Raw genomic sequence first — 18,191 nt, 5'->3', positions numbered from 1 at the left:
CATGTATTGTTACAAAATAGATTCAGATAGAGGCATGAAATATACTATTAAGCATAAAAAAGAATAAAATATTGGCAATTTATCACACTTAATCATGATTTCCGAGATCTTATTGTGCATTTGAAAATAAAATCTTACCTGAGCACGGGTCATATTAAGACACTTTCACCAAACATGTTCAAAAATTAAAATAAAAACAAACAACAAACATAATCATTTCTCATACACAAAATTAAAAAATTGACAATATAAAACTTTCAAAATCGATATTTATTTCAAACATCATATTTAGTATATGATTTTATTACATAATGTTTTATCCAAAAAAAACTTATAAAAATAATCATATAAATTATATTTTATTCTAAAATTATAATATAAATAAAAGAAATTTCAACCCGTGCTCTAGCACGGGTCCTAATCTAATTTCTATATAATTGAATAGAAACTTCATTCTAAATTTTAAGTTAATAATGCATACATAAAAAAAAACATGCATATATATCCACAGGCGGAGGCAGAGAAGAACCATAGGGGTCAACTGACCCTGATGAATTTAAGAAAATTTACTGGACGTTAATTAAAATTTTTATATTGACCCATGTCCAACAAAACAAATGACCCCTATAAATTAAAAAATTTACATTGACCCATGTCCAACAAGACAATTGACCCTGTAAATTTTTTACGATATATTACTTTATAATTCTTAAGCCCAATAAAATATATTTGAAGTACATATAATATAATTAGGCCCATTGATAAGTTTGTGATTGTCGTTTACCTAAAAAACGATCCAGCTTCTTCTTCTTTGCATATTTTTTTTTTTAGTAGAAGGGGCCGAAGGACTGCTTCTTCTTTGTTTATTTTCCAAGCTCAGTCAGATCAGATCATAACAAATTGATGGATCGTTTTTTGAAGAGGAAAACTCCACCGTCTAATATTGATTTGGATGATTTGCCATGGGATCTATCAAAAAGAAAAAGTATTCTAACTTATCATCCTAACCAAAGGGATGAAGTACAGCATATATATTTGACCAGAGGACCTTGTCAACCTCGTGGTCATAATTTTAAACAAACAGCAATTGGAGGAATGCTACGACGTTTTAATCCAAAATGGTTTGATAAGTATGGAGATTGGTTTGAATATAGCGTGGAGACAGATAGAGCTTTTTGCTTGTGTTGTTACTTATTTAGAGATCAAGCTCAAAATCAAGGTGGAAGTGATAGTTTTGTATCAACTAGTTTTTGTGGTTGGAATAAGGAGTTGGATCAACATGTGGGAGATGGTGTGAATACTTTTCACAAAAATGCCAAAAGGAAATGTGAGGATTTGATGAGACAAGGTCAGTCTATCAAACATTCTCTTCATAAGCAAAGCCATGTTGTGAAAAATGATTACAGAATCTGACTGAATGCTTCCATTGATGTTTCTAGACATTTGTTATATCAAGGATTACCATTTCGTGGTCATGATGAGTCAGCATATAGAGGCAATTTTTTAGAGCTTATGAAATATACGGCTAGTCAGAATGAGGCTGTAAAAAAAAGTTGTGCTGCATAATGCTCCTAAGAATAATCAGATGACATCTCCTCCAATTCAAAAAGACATTGTACATTGCTTTTCAAAAGAGGTAACTAAATCTATTATTGAAGAAATGGATAATGATGTCTTTGGTTTGCTGGTAGATGAATCTGCCGATGTATCAAACAAAGGGCAAATGGCAGTGGTGTTTCACTTTTTTGATAAGTATGGGATAGTCAAAGAAAGATTTATTGGCATTATACACGTCAAGGAGACATCTTCTTTATCTCTTAAGTATGCTATTGATTATTTATTTGCAAAATATGGATTGAGTTTGAAAAAGTTGAGAGGACAAGGGTATGATGGAGCTAGTAATATAAAGGGAGAATTCAATGGACTAAGATCTTTGATTTTGAAAGAAAGTAGCTCTGCATATTATGTTCATTGCTTTGCTCATCAACTTCAATTAGTTGTCATAGCAGTAGCAAAAAAACATTTTGAAGTTGGAGAATTTTTTGAAATGATTTCTGTTTTGTTGAATGATGTTGGAGCTTCATGTAAGAGAAAAGATATGATCCGGGAAAACTATAGGAAAATAGTGGAAGAAGGGATTAGCAATGGTGAGATTAAGACTGGAACTGGGTTGAATCAAGAAGTTTCTCTTCAAAGACCTGGAACTACTCGTTGGGGTTCACATTATAAGACTCTATTGCGACTTGTTGAGCTGTTTTCTTATGTAGTTAAAGTTCTTGAGTATATCCAAGATGAAGGCATAGACTCCAGCAAAAGACAACAAGCATATGGTATTCTCAAGTATTTTCACACCTTTGATTTTGTTTTCTATCTACAGTTGATGTTGCTTGTTATGGGTTTTATTGATAACTTATCAAAGGCTTTACAAAGGAAAGACCAAGATATCTTGAATGCTATTTCATTGGTGGAATCTACTAATAATCTGTTGCAAAAGCTTAGAGATGATGGATGGGATGCTTTACTGGCTAAAGTTAGTTCGTTTTGTGAGCAAAACTACATTGGAATGCTCATAATGAAGGAAGAATTTGTTGATTCATGAAGACCAAGAAAAAGGACCGGCATAACTAACTTGCATCACTATAAGGTGGACTGTTTCAACACTGTTTTAGATATGCAACTTCAAGAGTTTAATGATTGTTTTGATGAGGTAAATTCTGAACTACTTGTTTGCACTTCATCCTTGAGCCCAACTGATTCTTTTCGTCAGTTTGATAAGTCGTTGCTCATGAGATTGGCTGAGTTTTATCCAGATGATTTTAGTTTTATAGAGCGTAAATCTCTTGATCATTAACTCGAGATCTATCTTGATAATGTGACAAAAGATGAAAGGTTTACAAATTTAAAGAGTCTTGGTGATCTTGCTCGTGTGACAAGAAAGCAACTGCGACTGCAATGAAGCTATCATTATTCTTCCTGTTGCGACTGCAACGGTCAAAAGATATTTCTCTGCAATGACTTTTGTAAAGACGACCTTGCGGAACTGTATTGGTGATGTATTTTTATGTGATTGTCTAGTTTGTTTTATTGAAAAAACATGTTCTTAATACTGTTACAAACGAAGCGGTGATAAAACGATTCCAAGACATGAGTGAACGTCGAGTGTATCTTTAAGATTTGTATTTGTAATGACTTTAAGTTTGTGTATTTTTAGTTAAAGTTTTATTATGACCCTGATGAGCAGAAATCCTGGCTCCGCCACTGTATATATCCCACCTGTTAATAGATATAAACCACGACTATGTAGAGATGTATTGACTTTTATTTGATTAACTTTGGTTAGAGATCTTTGTTGTTGATGACTTCCGGTTGGAGTTTGGTTGGAGTTATATGTCCTTTTTATAAAACTACTCGATCTAGTATATGTTTTTACTGGCTAATCTTGTCTGTTTAAAGTTTGGTAGCTAACCAGAAAAAGTAATCATAGAAATCATTTGGAGTATTACAAACACAAGCATATGATGATATGACCAAAAACTATATGTTGAATACAATTTTAAAATCCAAACGATGTCTATTCCTTTAATCATGGAAATTAAAACTTGGTACGCTACATCCACTTCGTTCCCATCACCCCAATTCTAACCGTAGTCTCAACCGAATCCAAGACATCTTCTCATTCACAAAGATCGTATTCAAGAAACATATGAAAACATCAGGAAAATAAGAGAGACGCACAGTATAGGGGGAAGGAGATCCAGGACAAGAATTAATAAATAACCCAATTAATACCCTGCCATCCACGAAACTAAACATTGAATCTTTTTGTTTAGGATTTTAGACCTGCCAAGCAAGCGCACCTGTCATGGCAAAGGTCATATGCATCCCCTTCTTTTTCAGTTTGGAAGCCCAAACAAGAAAGTAAATCTATGGAGATAGATTCAAGTTCCTTCTTTTTAAAAACTCAACAAGGGACGTTGATTAGAATCAACAGAGTTGATGATGAGAGGGTCAACGAGAGTTGATGGTTAGAGGGTCAACGAGAGTTGATAATCAGATACTCCACTTATACGCGTAGCCGTAGCCATAGGGTCATATTATTTAGGGTCTTAGGCCTGCCAAGCAAGCGCACCTGTCATGGCATAGGTCAAATACATTGCAAGATCCTTGCTTCTTTTATCAAAGAGAGGATTGATTAGGATCAACGAGAGTTGATATCTGAGCATCAACGAGAGTTGATATCAGATGTTGTGTTTGTCCCAAGTCCCAACACGCTCATGTTGATCCCTACAAAAAAAAAAACATGGTTTGGATTTAGACCTGCCAAGCAAGCGCACCAGTCATGGCAAAGGTCATAGACATCCCCTTCTTTATACATCTGTTCCTTCTGCTTTTCAAATCAACGAGAGTTGAAATAGAGGATCAACGAGTGTTGATGATGAGATCAAAGAGAACTGATCACATATTATTTAGGGATTTAGACCTGCCAAGCAAGCGCACCTGTCATGGCAAAGGTCAAATACAAACCCCACATAATGCAAGATCCTTGCTTCTTTTGTCAACGAGAGTTGGTCGTTGAAGCATCAACGAGATTTGATGATATTAGAGCATCAACGAGAATTGACGAGGATCAACGAGTGTTGATGATGAGATCAAGAAGAGTACTTGATCGTGAGAGCATCAACGAAAATTGATTAGCATCAACGAGTATTGATGATGAGATCAAGAAGAGTACTTGATCGTTAAAGCATCAACGAGTGTTGATCGTTAAAGCATCAACGATAGTTGATTAGGCTCAACGAGTGTTGATGATGAGATCAACGAGATCAGTTGATCGTTAAAGCATCAACGAGTATTGATGATGAGATCAAGGGTTTGATCGTTAAAGCATCAACGATTGTCGTTGATATCAGATGTTGCGTTTGTCCCAGCACGGTCATATATATTGATCCCTACAAGAATACGAAACAGATTGAGTCAATTTTACAAAATATATATCTGTATAAGCACAAGATCCGAGATATTTAGACACATAGTAAGAATGAAACAGAGAAACCCTAGGCTACGCATGTAAGGAAAAATATAGACATAGAAGATAACGTATATACCTTGATGACAAGCCGAACCCTAACAAGAAGAACATCGACTTCTGGTTGTTAATCAACGAGGGTTGATCATGGAGATCAACGACAGTTGACAACGAATATCAACAACGAGAGTTGATTAGATATATATCAACGAGGGTTGACAACGAAGATCAACAACGAGAGTTGATTAGATATATAGATCAACGAGGATTGACAATGAGGATCAACGAGAGTTGATGAATTGGACGATGTTATTTGTCACAATATATATAGAGAGAGCAAACCCCATAATCCTAGTTGATTTAGGAAAGATCCTACGGTTGTTATTTATTATGAAACACAATGAGGAAAAGTCGGTAAGAAAGACATAACAAAAGTCGGTTAATATAATACAAATCTGTGCCCTGAGATTGGTTCGGTTAACTTTGGTTAGATAGCATATTTCTTATCAATCCAGTTAGACCTCGATCACGAAAGAGGAAACACTAGCAATATTTCTCTTGCAGGTGGAGAAGATGATTACATTCACAAAGATCACAAGGTTTTCATTTTTTGGTACGACTTGAGAGAGTAACCAACACACATTAACTAAAGATTGAGTTATATAGACATAAGAGATTGCCCAAAAACCCCACACCACATGAAGAAATGATAGCAGATCACTCTTCGAAGATTGGTCCAAGATAGTCACCTTCCAAGCTAGCCAACGCCTGAAACTCTCTCTCTGCCTCCATCCACTTCGTCCCAAGCACCACGACCCTCACTGTAGCCTCATCCTGGATCCTAGACATCTTATCATTCATGAAGATCGGGTTTTCTCCTGGGATGTACTTATAATCCGGCATCTTCGTGTATGAGAGGTATACATTCTCGATAGGACCACACCTCATGAACACACCGTGCTTCAACACCTTGTGCACCACACCGTGAATGATCTCTCCTTTAAAGATCTTGAAAGTCATTCCGCTGAACATCACCGGGAACAGAACTTCACCCGTGTGCTCCCTGATTTTGCCTTCTCCAATCTTGTCCAGTGCTGTGACTGTCACGTAGTAGCCAAGCTCCTTGGTTGCTTTCTTGGAAGCAAATGCGTCTAGTAACTGGACTAGTATAGCCCTCTTTAGAATCAGCCCTTTTGCGTCCATGTTTTCAGCTGCAATCATCACGTTCCATGGTAACTTGACTTTGATAAACATTTTTCAACCTTCAAAAACAAAACCAAAAACATTGTCAAATAGCTAATAGCTAAGTAAAGGAACAAAATCAGAACTGAAAATATCATAGAGAAAGAAAAAAAAAAGATAGTAAACAGAGACTTCTAGGTTCTTCTCTGAAACATCTATGTTTACGAATCATCATCAGCAACCTAAGATCAAAATGTTGTGTCTTTATTTAAGAATCTGGATCACAATCTATAAATGCACCAGCAACGTACCAATTCCACCTATCTAACAGTACTCAGAACAAAACAAATCATAAACCGGTTTCACATTACATTAAACATCAACCAAGACGAACAGAATGATAAAAATGTGAGCTTTTTCAGTCAGGCATTTAAACAAACAGTAGGCAGGCCTGTAAGTTAACCAAGGGAGAATCATCAAAAGCTAACAACTTTACAAGAAACGAAAAGACCCACAAAAAGCTTTGAATTTTGCATGTTTACGATTAAGTACTCAGACCATCAAACCACATTTTCTCTATCAACCCACATCGTTCAAGACCACATACACTGAAAATGTCTGAGAAGTTAGTTGAGATAATCGGCAAAATAAAGAACCCATACCTTTGTTTTGGATTCCGAAGGTAGGAAATGAAACGAGAATCGTTTAAGAGACTGATTTTGAAGAATCAAAACGATGCGGGGCGAGAGAGAGACGACGAGACGAGAACACTCACTAGTAGACTGAGAGGAACAAACAAGCTCAAGAGACTTCAATTTTAATTAGTTTACATGTTAATGGGCTTTAAAGGCCCATTATTACTGAGACTATATTATTGACCCATTCGTATGCGTATAAAGAAAAGAAAAATATATATAATCTGGTTTGTATTTTGGCAAACAAAAAACGATTAAAGTCAAAAAATAAGATTTTACATTTTTTTTTCTAGTAATTTTTACTAACACTAGGCGCTTTAGCTAGTTTCATAGTTTCAGCAGGAATTAAAATATATATAGATATAGTTTCAGCGAGGTTTTGATTATTTTTTTTAGAAGAATATCACAACTTAATTATTTGGATTTAGGGTTTCTAAATTCCAACGAATTTTTTTTGGAAAATCGAAGAGCTTCTCAGCAAATTCGGAAATCATAATTCGTTAATCTTCGACGATTAAGGTAACTGAGATCAATATTTCTTGATTAAGGTAATCCGACAGATGATTGCTTTTGTTGTGGGTGAAGTCGATATCAACTCTTTAATATATATATAACTTATTTACAAATTTAATCCTAAAATATTTCCAAAATAGTATTACTTTAGATTTTGTTTCCTAAATATTTTACATTTCATTCTAAAAAACAAAAATTACAGCAAAATCAATAAAGAAACAGAAACTATGATATATTTAACCACACATTCTATTGTGTTTTGAAGATATTCTATCTCTGAATCATTTGCAAACAAAAAAAACAACAATTTGATTTCCATTTTGTTTTCCAATACATGTGATCTTATTCACATTTATTTAAATATCATAATTAATGTATATATAAACTTAATAAAATTTTAAAATACTACGAATATATAAAATTAAAAAAGTTTAAAGTAATATATAATAGGGCAATTGTCATAAATACCACTAAAATAGGTTTTTATTCCAAAAATACCACAATTTAGTTTTTTTTCCAAAACTACCACTAAAATGTATTTTTCCAAAAATACCACATAATTGAACTAAAGTTCTAATACTAAAAACTAATTCCTAAATTATAAATATTAAACCCTACCCCTAAAAACTAAACCCTAAAACTAAATTTGTCAACCCAAACATAAAAAAAAAAATTTACATTCTTAAAATTCAATTTTTTGTGTTAGTGGTAATTTTGGAAAAAAAACTTTTATGGTATTTTTGGAAAAAAAAACTAAAATGTGGTATTTTTGGAAAAAAAATCTTTTTAGTGGTATTTAAAGGAATTTCTCTATATAATATGGTTATATAGTAGATGAGTTATAAAGAGAACATATCAGAATTAATAAAATATCATTAAATTTTTGCTAACATGGTTAAATCCTCATTTTATTATTTTCAACATTATTAATATTAGAATATTTGACATATAAAATCAAGTTGGTTTAACTAAAATTGTGTAAAATAATTAAATCATTAGGAATAATGTGACTTAATCATAGCATATAAATGACTTACTATGTATTTAAATCCCTTTTTAATTATAATAATTAAAAATCAAAATAGAATTTCAAACACTAAACAAAACAAACTAAATATAACAAACAAATGGTCATGAAGTATATTGCAGGTTAAAAAAATTAATATAAACATTTAACCATACAAACGGCCAGAAAATTTAGTTATTCATCTATTTACAAAACATTCAATATTTAACAAATAAATTCAACAAAAAATATAAATAATAATAAAAATTATATGTATGTGGTATACCGCAGGTTAAAATCTAGTGTCCTTTACAAAAAAGACTCATCATGGCCCTTCTATATATGAAGCACTATATTTAACATGTATTACAAACACAAGCATATGAGATTATTTTACAAACACAATTGTTAATTGTTAATATATATATATATGTCTTGCAAAGTAATCATAGAAATCATTTTGAGTATAACAAACACAAGCATATGATGATATGACCAAAAACTATACGTTGAACAATTTTAAAATCCAAACGATGTCTATTCCTTTAATCACGGAAATTGAAACTTGGTACGCTACATCCACTTTGTTCCAATCACAACAATTCTAACCGTAGTCTCAACCTGAATCCAAGACATCTTCTCATTCACAAAGATCGTATTCAAGAAACATATGAAAACATCAGGAAAATAAGAGAGACGCACAGTATAGGGGGAAGGAGATCCAGGACAACAATGAATATTAACCAATTAATACCCTGTAATCCACGAAACCAAACATTGAATCTTTTTGTTTAGGGTTTTAGACCTGCCAAGCAAGCGCACCTGTCATGGCAAAGGTCATATGCATCCCCTTCTTTTTCAGTTTGGAAGCCCAAACAAGAAAGTAAATCTATGGGGATAGATTCAAATTCCTTCTTTTTAAAACTCAACGAGGGACGTTGATTAGAATCAACAGAGTTGATGGTTATAGAGGGTCAACGAGAGTTGATGAAGAGATCAACGAGAGTTGATGAAGAGATCAACGAGAGTTGATTGAGATCAACGAGAGTTGATTAAGATCAACAGAGTTGATAATCAGATACCCCACTTATACACGTAGCCGTAGGGTCATATTATTTAGGGTCTTAGACCTGCCAAGCAAGCGCACCTGTCATGGCATAGGTCAAATACAATGCAAGATCCTTGCTTCATTTATCAACGAGAGGGTTGATTAGGATCAACGAGAGTTGATATCAGATGTTGTGTTTGTCCCAAGTCCCTACAAAGAAAACCAAACATGGTTTGGATTTAGACCTGCCAAGCAAGCGCACCTTTCATGGCAAAGGTCAGATACATCCCCTCACTTTTACTCTATGAAGGTATAGATTGGAAGCCCAAACAAAAACCTAATTAACCAAGTGTTAAAGATCCGAGCTTTTTTTTTTTATCAACGAGAATTGATGACGAGATCAAGAAGAGTTGATCGTTGAAGCATCAACGATAGTTGATGAAGAGATCAACGAGAGTTCGTTGAAGCATCAACGAGAGTTCGTTGATATTAGAGCATCAACGAGAATTGATTAGGATCAACGAGTGTTGATGATGAGATCAAGAAGGGTACTTGATGGTGAGAGCATCAGCGAGAATTGATTAGGATCAACGAGTGTTTATGATGAGATCAAGAAGAGTACTTGATCGTGAGATCATCAACGAGTGTTGATCGTAAAAGCATCAACGATAGTTGATTAGGCTCAACGAGTGTTGATGATGAGATCAAGAGTTGATCTCGTTAAAGCATCAACGAGAGTCGTTGATATCAGATGTTGTGTTTGTCCGGTTGTCCCAGCACGGTCATATATATTGATCCCTACAAGAATACGAAACAGATTGAGTCAATTTTACAAGATATATATTTATAAACAGAAGACCCGAGATATTTAGAAACAGAGTAACAACGAAACAGAGAAACCCTAGTCTACGCATGTAAGGAAACATATAATAAAAACTCCTAGACATAGAAGATAACGTATATACCTTGATGACAAGCCGAACCCTAACAAGAAGAACGTCGACTTCTGGTTGTTAATAAACGAGGGTTGATCATGGAGATCAACGAGAGTTGACAACGAAGATCAACAACGAGAGTTGATTAGATATATATCAACGAGGGTTGATTAGATAGATCAACGAGAGGGTTGACAATGAGGATCATTGGATCAACGAGAGTTGATGAATTAGATGATGTTTAATTTGTCACAATATATAGAGAGAGCAAACACCATAATCCTAGTTGGTTTAGGAAAGATCCTACGGTTGTTATTTATTTTAGTGTTAAGCAATCGACGGTGCAGATAAACACAATGATGAAAAAGTCGGTGAAAGACATAACAGAAGTCGGTGCCCTTCGGTTAACTTTGGTTAGATATATTTCTATGCCCTTCGGTTAACTTTGGTATATATTTTTCATCAATCCGGTTTGACTTCGATTACAGAGTCCCATTCGAATCGGAGCTTGGACTACCAATATCATATACCTAAATTAGACCAGCCTTTCCTATTACATTCTAAGATCATTTCGTTATTAATTTGCACGACTTGAAAAAAAAAAAACAAATAAAATCAAAGGTTTGGTTTAACAAGAAAGATCAAATCGAAACTATAAATTAAAGCCGAATCAACAACAACAATCATGAACTAGCTAATGGGTTCTCCAACGTAGCCAATCTCGTGATGGTTTTACATATTTGTATATCAATCCACACAAGACGCGATGAATATATCAAATTCGTATAAGACTGGAATCATCGTTCCAAGAATGTTGTAAAAGGCGAGTGATTACAACATACCCAAGATTGCACCGGAGATAAATTGCACGGAAGCGAAGAATCAATAAAGACTGAGTTATATAGTCATATAGACATGACATATAGCCCAAAAACCCCACACCACATGAAGTCATGAAGTAGATCACTCTTCAAAGATTGGTCCAAGATAGTCACTCTTCCAAAAGTAGCCAACGCCTGAAACTCTCTCTCTCTCTCTCTCTCTCTCTCTCTCTCTCTCTCTCTCTCTGCCTCCATCCACTTCGTCCCAAGCACCACAACCCTCACTGTAGCCTCAACCTGGATCCTAGAGATCTTATCATTCATGAAGATCGGGTTCTCTCCTGGGATGTACTTGTAATACGGCATCTTCGTGTATGAGAGGTAAACATTCTCGATAGGACCGCACCTCATGAAGACACCGTGCTTCAGAACCTTGTGCACCACACCGTGAATTATCTCTCCTTTAAAGATCTTAAAAGTCATTCCGCTGAACATCACCGGGAACAGAACTTCACCCGTGTGCTCCCTGATTTTGCCTTCTCCAATCTTGTCCAGATTTGTCACTGCCACAGTGCCACATAGTAGCCAAGCTCCTTGGTTGCTTTCTTGGAAGCAAATTCGTCTAGTAACTCTACGAGTATAGCTCTCTTTAAAATCAGCCCTTTCGCGTCCATGTTTTCAGCTGCAATCATCACGTTCCATGGTAACTTGACTTTGAGAAAAAATTTCAACCTTCAAAACCAAAACCAAAAACATTGTCAAATAGCAACATAAAGGAACAAAATCATATACATCCAAATATGCATAACAAAAAAGGAACATTCTTCTTTCTTTTTTTCTTTATGTCATTTTTTTCCCATTTACACAAAAACATAACAACTGTCCATGTGAAATATGAACTGGACTCATAAGAATGAAAACTACACATTTGTCAATCAGTCAATGAAAAGTTCTGTATGGTCTTTAAAGTCTTTAGAATTATCCAGAAAAACATACTAAACCCTAAAAAGTTCTCAAAGATAAGAAGTGTTGTTCCCACATCATTATAACAACAAACAACAACAACAAAACAAGTAAAGATTTTTAGATATGGGTAATTTTTAAAAAAATGTAAACTTTGTAAGATTAAAAGTTACCTCTTTAGCGTTAGGATGAATATATCCAAAATGTAAACTTTTTTTTTTGGCTTAGCAAATTTAGCATAACAAAAAAGTACTCATATATCCAATTAGTTCTATAAACTTTTTTCTTTATAAAAGAAAATCCAAATTATAAATTATATACAAAATATTCTGACCCAAAAACAAGAAAACACAAAGTCTATATCAATATTCTCTTTTAATCATTACACATAGTTTCTTTCTATCTTTCTAAAATCAAAAAGAAAAAAAAAAAGAGAAAATATCCTAATAGACACGTCAGCAGAGAATACAGCTTTGGTACTACTAACCAGTAACCACTTTCATTTGTCCGTCTCGCACTCTTTTAGCCTGTCAACGCTTTTCTATTTTGTCTTTTTTCTCTCTTCTTCTTAAAACATTCTCTCTTCATCTTCCTTCTCCAGCTACTTTGGTCTTCCGCCATGGCTACCCAGTAAGTTTCTTTTTTTTTTTTTCACTCGAGTATATATTTGTTTGCTAATTTTGAAATTGCTTAGCTCATCTCTAATTTTCACATTTTATTTTATTTACAGCAGTCTACTTTCCTCTTTCGTCACTTGACTATGACTGACCTACCATAGTTAGAGAGAGACGAAGACAAATAAGATATTTTCTCAGTTGGGTTTCCCTTTTATTCTTCTGGGTTCTACGATACTGCGAGCAAAATTGTATCTTTTTCACGATTTGCGGCGGCGTTAGGGTTTCGCTTTGGATTTTCTGATTCTTGAAGTAGTAAGCTTTTTTTTTTGGAGATAGCAAAAATGGTGAGGAAACATGGTTGGCAACTTCCTGCTCACAAATTCCAGGTTTTTATTTCCAACCTTGTCTCTTCCTTTTTTAATTGCGATTTAGACATATCATTGGATTGATTCTCTCTGCATTGTGTGCTTCTTCGTCCTATTTTGAGGTTTAGTTGATTTGTTTCTTCTGATGTTTATATTGCTTTGATGCGTTTGCTTAATGAAATTTGTGAATTTTTGTGCAGGTGGTTGCGATTACGGTGTTCTGCTTGTTGGCTGTTGCATACTATGCTTTCTTTGCTCCTTTTGTTGGAGGACGCATCTGGGAGTATATTCTTCTCGGTGTTTACTCTCCTGTGGTATGTACCATAATCTCTCAAGCTTTGGTTTTATGATGTATTGGATTCAGGCTCGTTGTTGGGTTGAATGAAATCAATGATGACTCATATAAGTTTCTTTCGTTTTTCTATTGGATATTGCTAGGCTTTTAGATCACTTTAGGTAATGACATGGAACTGCTAAAGAGTTAGGGAACATGGCAGATTAGGTGGCTAACCGGGTTTATTTGATGTTTTTCTAACGAGACAATCATATCTGACGCTCTTATGCTGCTTTGTGTCATGTGTTTGCAGGCCCTTGTTGTTTTCATTCTTTATGTTCGGTGTACTGCGATCAATCCTGCAGATCCAGGGATCATGTCGAAGTTTGAAAGAGGTGCATACAGAGGTGATGACTTACCTGCTGCCAAAGATATCTCGAGAAAGTTTGATGAAATGGGCAGCCAGCTGCAGTCTTCTCCTTCGGTTGCCTCGAGGACTTCTACTTTACCAGCAAACTCTAGTGTGAAAGGCTCTGTAGGAGATGCTCAAAGAGTTGAAACTGTTGGGAAAAAGTCTTGCTTTAATCCTTTGGCAATATGCTGTGGCGTGTTTGTTTATGAAGATTGTCGCGGCAAGGAAGAGAGCGATGAACAACAGGGGGACAGGGAAGAAGCCCTGTTTTGTACGTTGTGCAATGCTGAGGTATTATGTTTATAATTGCTTAGTTCGTTGCTTTTGGACGCTACATCTATTGCTTAATTATTTCATGTGCATATATATGCTCTTAATATTCATTTTGTGTTCTCTGTTACAGGTCCGTAAGTTCAGCAAGCATTGTCGAAGTTGCGACAAATGTGTAGATTGTTTCGATCATCATTGCCGGGTAAATCTTTTACATGACAATTGACTGTTTCTTGGAACTTATTGACTAGCGGTTTATGGGTGTGATCATATAATGACACAGCTGTATTTAAATGTAACAGTGGCTTAACAATTGTGTTGGTCGCAAGAATTATATGACGTTTATATCACTGATGGCTGTCAGTCTTCTCTGGGTACGTATATTCTCCTGATATGCTATTTCTCACTGTTTGCTTAAATAGTAATAAATAACATTTTCTCCTTCTCAGCTCCTTATTGAAGCAGGAGTTGGAATTGCTGTTATAGTGCGTGTATTTGTTAATAAGAAGGACATGGAAACCGAAATCGTCAATAGACTTGGGAATGGATTTTCTCGCGCACCTTTTGCTACGGTCGTTGTAAGTATTCTTAGTGTAAGGCTGAGGCAGTTGCAATAGGGTTAGCATCTATTGTTGATATTCCTGATTTTTTTCTTACAATTTATGTAGGGTGTTTGTACTGCTGTTTCCATGCTGGCGTTGTTTCCACTGGGCGAACTTTTCTTTTTCCACATGCTCCTCATTAAAAAGGTGAGTATGGAAGAAGTCAATATCGCTTTTATATGCTTGTAATGTATTTGCTTTATTGGAATGAATCTTGGTAAGAAAGTATAAAAAGAATTCATTGTTATTTTAATCTTGTATTCAACATGGTTCCCAAAATAATTGAGTAGCACATGAAAATGCATGCTCTTCATAGTTGTGAGATAGAATTTGTTTCTCTTCATGATGAAGTCCATGTGATCCATTCCTCTAACTCGTCTCACTCTACTTTGTTTGTAATTGGGCTGATCATATGTTCTAAGCTATGTGAACTCATTTTTCGTGTGTAATACGAATAGGGCATTACAACTTACGAGTATGTTGTGGCAATGAGAGCAATGAGCGAGGCACCAGCTGGAGCTTCTGTTGATGAGGAACTTCCTAACGTGCTGTATTCTCCCTCTGGATCTGCCACGACTGGCTTTAGTGGTGGAAGCTCCCTCGGTTTACCTTACAAGGGAGCCTGGTGCACTCCTCCTAGAGTGTTTGTTGATTATCAGGTATCATTTGCTTTTCCAAGAGCTCTAGTTACAACAATTTTCATAGAGCTTCCACTAGGTTCCTGTTTGGTTATAATATGTCTGCTTGGTACTTGTTATCTATGTTACAGGACGAAGTGATTCCTCATTTGGACCCCAGAATGATTCCATCGACTGTAGATCCAGATGCAACTGAATCAGCAGAGAGGGGCAACAAGATTCCAAAGAGACCTGTCAAAATTAGTGCTTGGAAGCTTGCAAAATTGAATTCAAATGAAGCTACAAGGGCAGCAGCCAGAGCCCGAGCATCCTCATCTGTCCTAAGACCAATAGAGAACCGTCATCTACATGATGATGAACTTAGTTCCAGAAGTGGCACCATCAGTGTTGTCAGCAGTGTAAGCACAGATGCAAATGGGGGTGTGTTGAGTAAAGAGATGAGAAACAATGATCCAAGGTTTTCTCATTCTAGAAACTCTTTTGCTCCAAGCCAAGGTAGTCGGGACGATTACGAGACAGGGACTCACAGTATGAGCAGTTTCAGCAGTCCAAGTCATGTTCACGAGACTGTCTCACTTAGTCCTCTCCCACAGTATCATACAGCTGGCCACCGCTTCACTGCAGCGGCTGTGTCGAATGCTTCCCGGCCACCTCTTAATCCAGCAACTAATCACATGCTCCACTCAACCTTTGATGAAAAGATAATGCAGAAAGGAAACCATCCTGATCCACTGCTTTTACCTGCTCCTGCCGCTTCTCTTCTGAGAGATGTGAGAAGAACATCAGTTGTTTGGGACCAAGAAGCAGGTAGATATATATCAGTTCCTGCAACAACATCTGAACCAAAAACCAGATTGTCCTCACAGAACCAGCCAATTCCTAGCTCACACATTGGTAACACTCAGAATCCAAGACCAGTTGTTCTTCCACCTCAAGATTCTTCTTCATCTGGAAGGGCTCAACAACCGCAGCAGCAAGGAGAGAGGCTGACGTATACAGGTGACTCAATCTTCTTTGGAGGCCCTCTGGTAAATATCCCGAATAGAGATAGCCTAAGACACGAAGGAGACTCGGGAAGAGAGGGACAAGACAGAATGACATTGACATTGCCTCGGGAAGCTAGATTCAAAAGAGACACAACCTCAAACCAGCTTCCAGTGTTTGCTCCTGTAGGTACCCGCAAGTAAAACCATCACCTCTTTCAAGGCTTTGATCTTGCCGATATAAGGACTGACAGGACAAGGACATGTAGCTGCTTGAGGGCCAAAACCGGTGGAGTTAGCTTAACGGTTGCAGGAAAGTCTCTGGGATTGATATGATTGTGTGAATCCCTTGGATTGGTTTGCAGATGAGTTGATGAGGTAGAAAGTAGAATCCCTTGTGATAATTTCTTCTTCCACGGGTTCGATATTCTTAGCCAGATATGACTCTTCACAATTCGCTTTTAAGAACCAATATTTGTTGTATAACTCCATGAATCTCTAACCTCTTCCTTTTATTGCCATCTTTTATTTTTAAAAAAATCCAGAAAATTGAGTAATATTTTGTTCTATCTCCAAAAATAAAAGAGTGAACATTTTCTAACATATATGAACAAAGTTGGCCACGCTGAAAATGAAAATCTACTGATTATAAACAAAGTAGTTATATAGGTTTTGATTTTTGAATGGATGTTATGGACGATGCGGATTAAACCGTTAATGGATTACATTAGTCTATTTTTTTGGACGGGCAACAATTTATCTCAGACCAATTTTATATCTATGCAAAAGCAGTATATAATTGGTGTGCGGCAATTTTTTTTCTTTCGACATTTCTCTTAGTTCGTAGTCGTACCACTACATACTATAAGTTATAAATTGTAACTAACAATTGTCCAATTTACAAATGGATTTGTCGGCCATAACTATTCGAATCCATAATTTATAATTATCATATTTTATTACTTATTGGCATATTAATTATTTTGAACAATATATTTATCAATAAGTTAAAATTTATTTTCTCTTTTAGTAAAAATCTTAATTTCTCTGTCAGCCATCTTATTATATAAAGTTGGGTTTTGAAAGTTAGTCATTAATAAGATTTTGACATGTGTCAAATTATCAATCTAAGATTTTGATATGTGTAAAAGTTAATATTTTAATAGGAGTAATTTGATTCCAACAAAAATAAAATATTTGTTTAAAACATTATTAATAATACAAATAGATAATTATCAAAATTACAAAATTTATAAAAATAGAAAGTTTTTAAAAATAATTATAAGGAGATCATATATATATATATATTTTTATAAAATTCGAAATTATAATATTATATACTTATTTTTAATTTTAAGTTATTAATTCTACAAAAATAATAGGAAAAATAGATTAATGAAAGTATACAATTACTTATTAATTCTAAATTTTGTAAACACTCACTTATTAAACATAGATCGTCTCATATTTAGATCATTTATTCAAAAACACTGCTTTCAATTTTTTTAAATTGGGAAATTTTTTAAATGGGAAGGTAAATTTTTCTTTTTTTTTAATCCAAAATTTTCTCCTACTTTCTTCTTTTTCAGTTGGGAATAAGTAAGATTAATATATTGACCCAAAAAACAGATTAATATATGCGTATTCTTTTCGTACTACTTTATTTTAAAATTTATTGAACTATTTTTAGATTGTTTTATTTAATTTATATTTTCATCTTTGAATTATTTGTGATTCATATACCACAGTGCTTATAATTTTCTATTGTTTCTTTCATTATGTCAAATTAATTTTCTTTTAATTTCTCAACCTTGATTGTTTGGTCATAAACCCTTTTTTTT

General features: G+C 34.9%; 3 protein-coding genes and 1 pseudogene across 4 annotated transcripts; 2 read left to right on the top strand and 2 right to left on the bottom strand.

Moving 5' to 3' along the window:
- LOC109127298 (zinc finger MYM-type protein 1-like) lies at nucleotides 1,661-2,599 on the top strand. The gene has a single exon (XM_019231888.1). The coding sequence runs from the start codon at nucleotides 1,661-1,663 to the stop codon at nucleotides 2,597-2,599; it is 939 nt and encodes a 312-aa protein (XP_019087433.1).
- Nucleotides 5,592-6,997, bottom strand: LOC104723658 (DNA-directed RNA polymerase V subunit 7-like). Its single transcript, XM_010442049.2, has 2 exons — nucleotides 6,871-6,997; nucleotides 5,592-6,288 (listed from the first exon to the last, which is right to left on the bottom strand). Exon 2 carries the CDS (start codon nucleotides 6,278-6,280, stop codon nucleotides 5,744-5,746), a length of 537 nt encoding a protein of 178 aa, XP_010440351.1. The 5' UTR covers nucleotides 6,281-6,288; nucleotides 6,871-6,997; the 3' UTR covers nucleotides 5,592-5,743.
- Nucleotides 11,084-12,113, bottom strand: LOC104728076 (annotated as a pseudogene).
- Nucleotides 12,701-16,919, top strand: LOC104723657 (probable protein S-acyltransferase 19). Of its 2 annotated transcripts, none has more exons than XM_010442047.2 (10): nucleotides 12,701-12,819; nucleotides 12,920-13,192; nucleotides 13,372-13,485; nucleotides 13,759-14,148; nucleotides 14,261-14,329; nucleotides 14,430-14,501; nucleotides 14,577-14,705; nucleotides 14,796-14,876; nucleotides 15,188-15,388; nucleotides 15,499-16,919. In XM_010442047.2, the coding sequence occupies exons 2-10, from the start codon at nucleotides 13,148-13,150 to the stop codon at nucleotides 16,552-16,554; spliced, it is 2,157 nt and encodes a 718-aa protein (XP_010440349.1). In that variant the 5' UTR covers nucleotides 12,701-12,819; nucleotides 12,920-13,147; the 3' UTR covers nucleotides 16,555-16,919. The 2 variants fall into 2 exon arrangements, with proteins under 2 accessions (XP_010440349.1, XP_010440350.1); XM_010442048.2 differs by having other exon boundaries at nucleotides 12,923-13,192; nucleotides 15,499-16,554.

This window comes from Camelina sativa, chromosome 11 (genome assembly GCF_000633955.1).
Source record: "Camelina sativa cultivar DH55 chromosome 11, Cs, whole genome shotgun sequence".
Lineage (NCBI taxonomy): Eukaryota > Viridiplantae > Streptophyta > Magnoliopsida > Brassicales > Brassicaceae > Camelina > Camelina sativa.
Note: the sequence above shows the minus strand (reverse complement) of the source record. Positions and strands in the feature narration are given on the sequence as shown.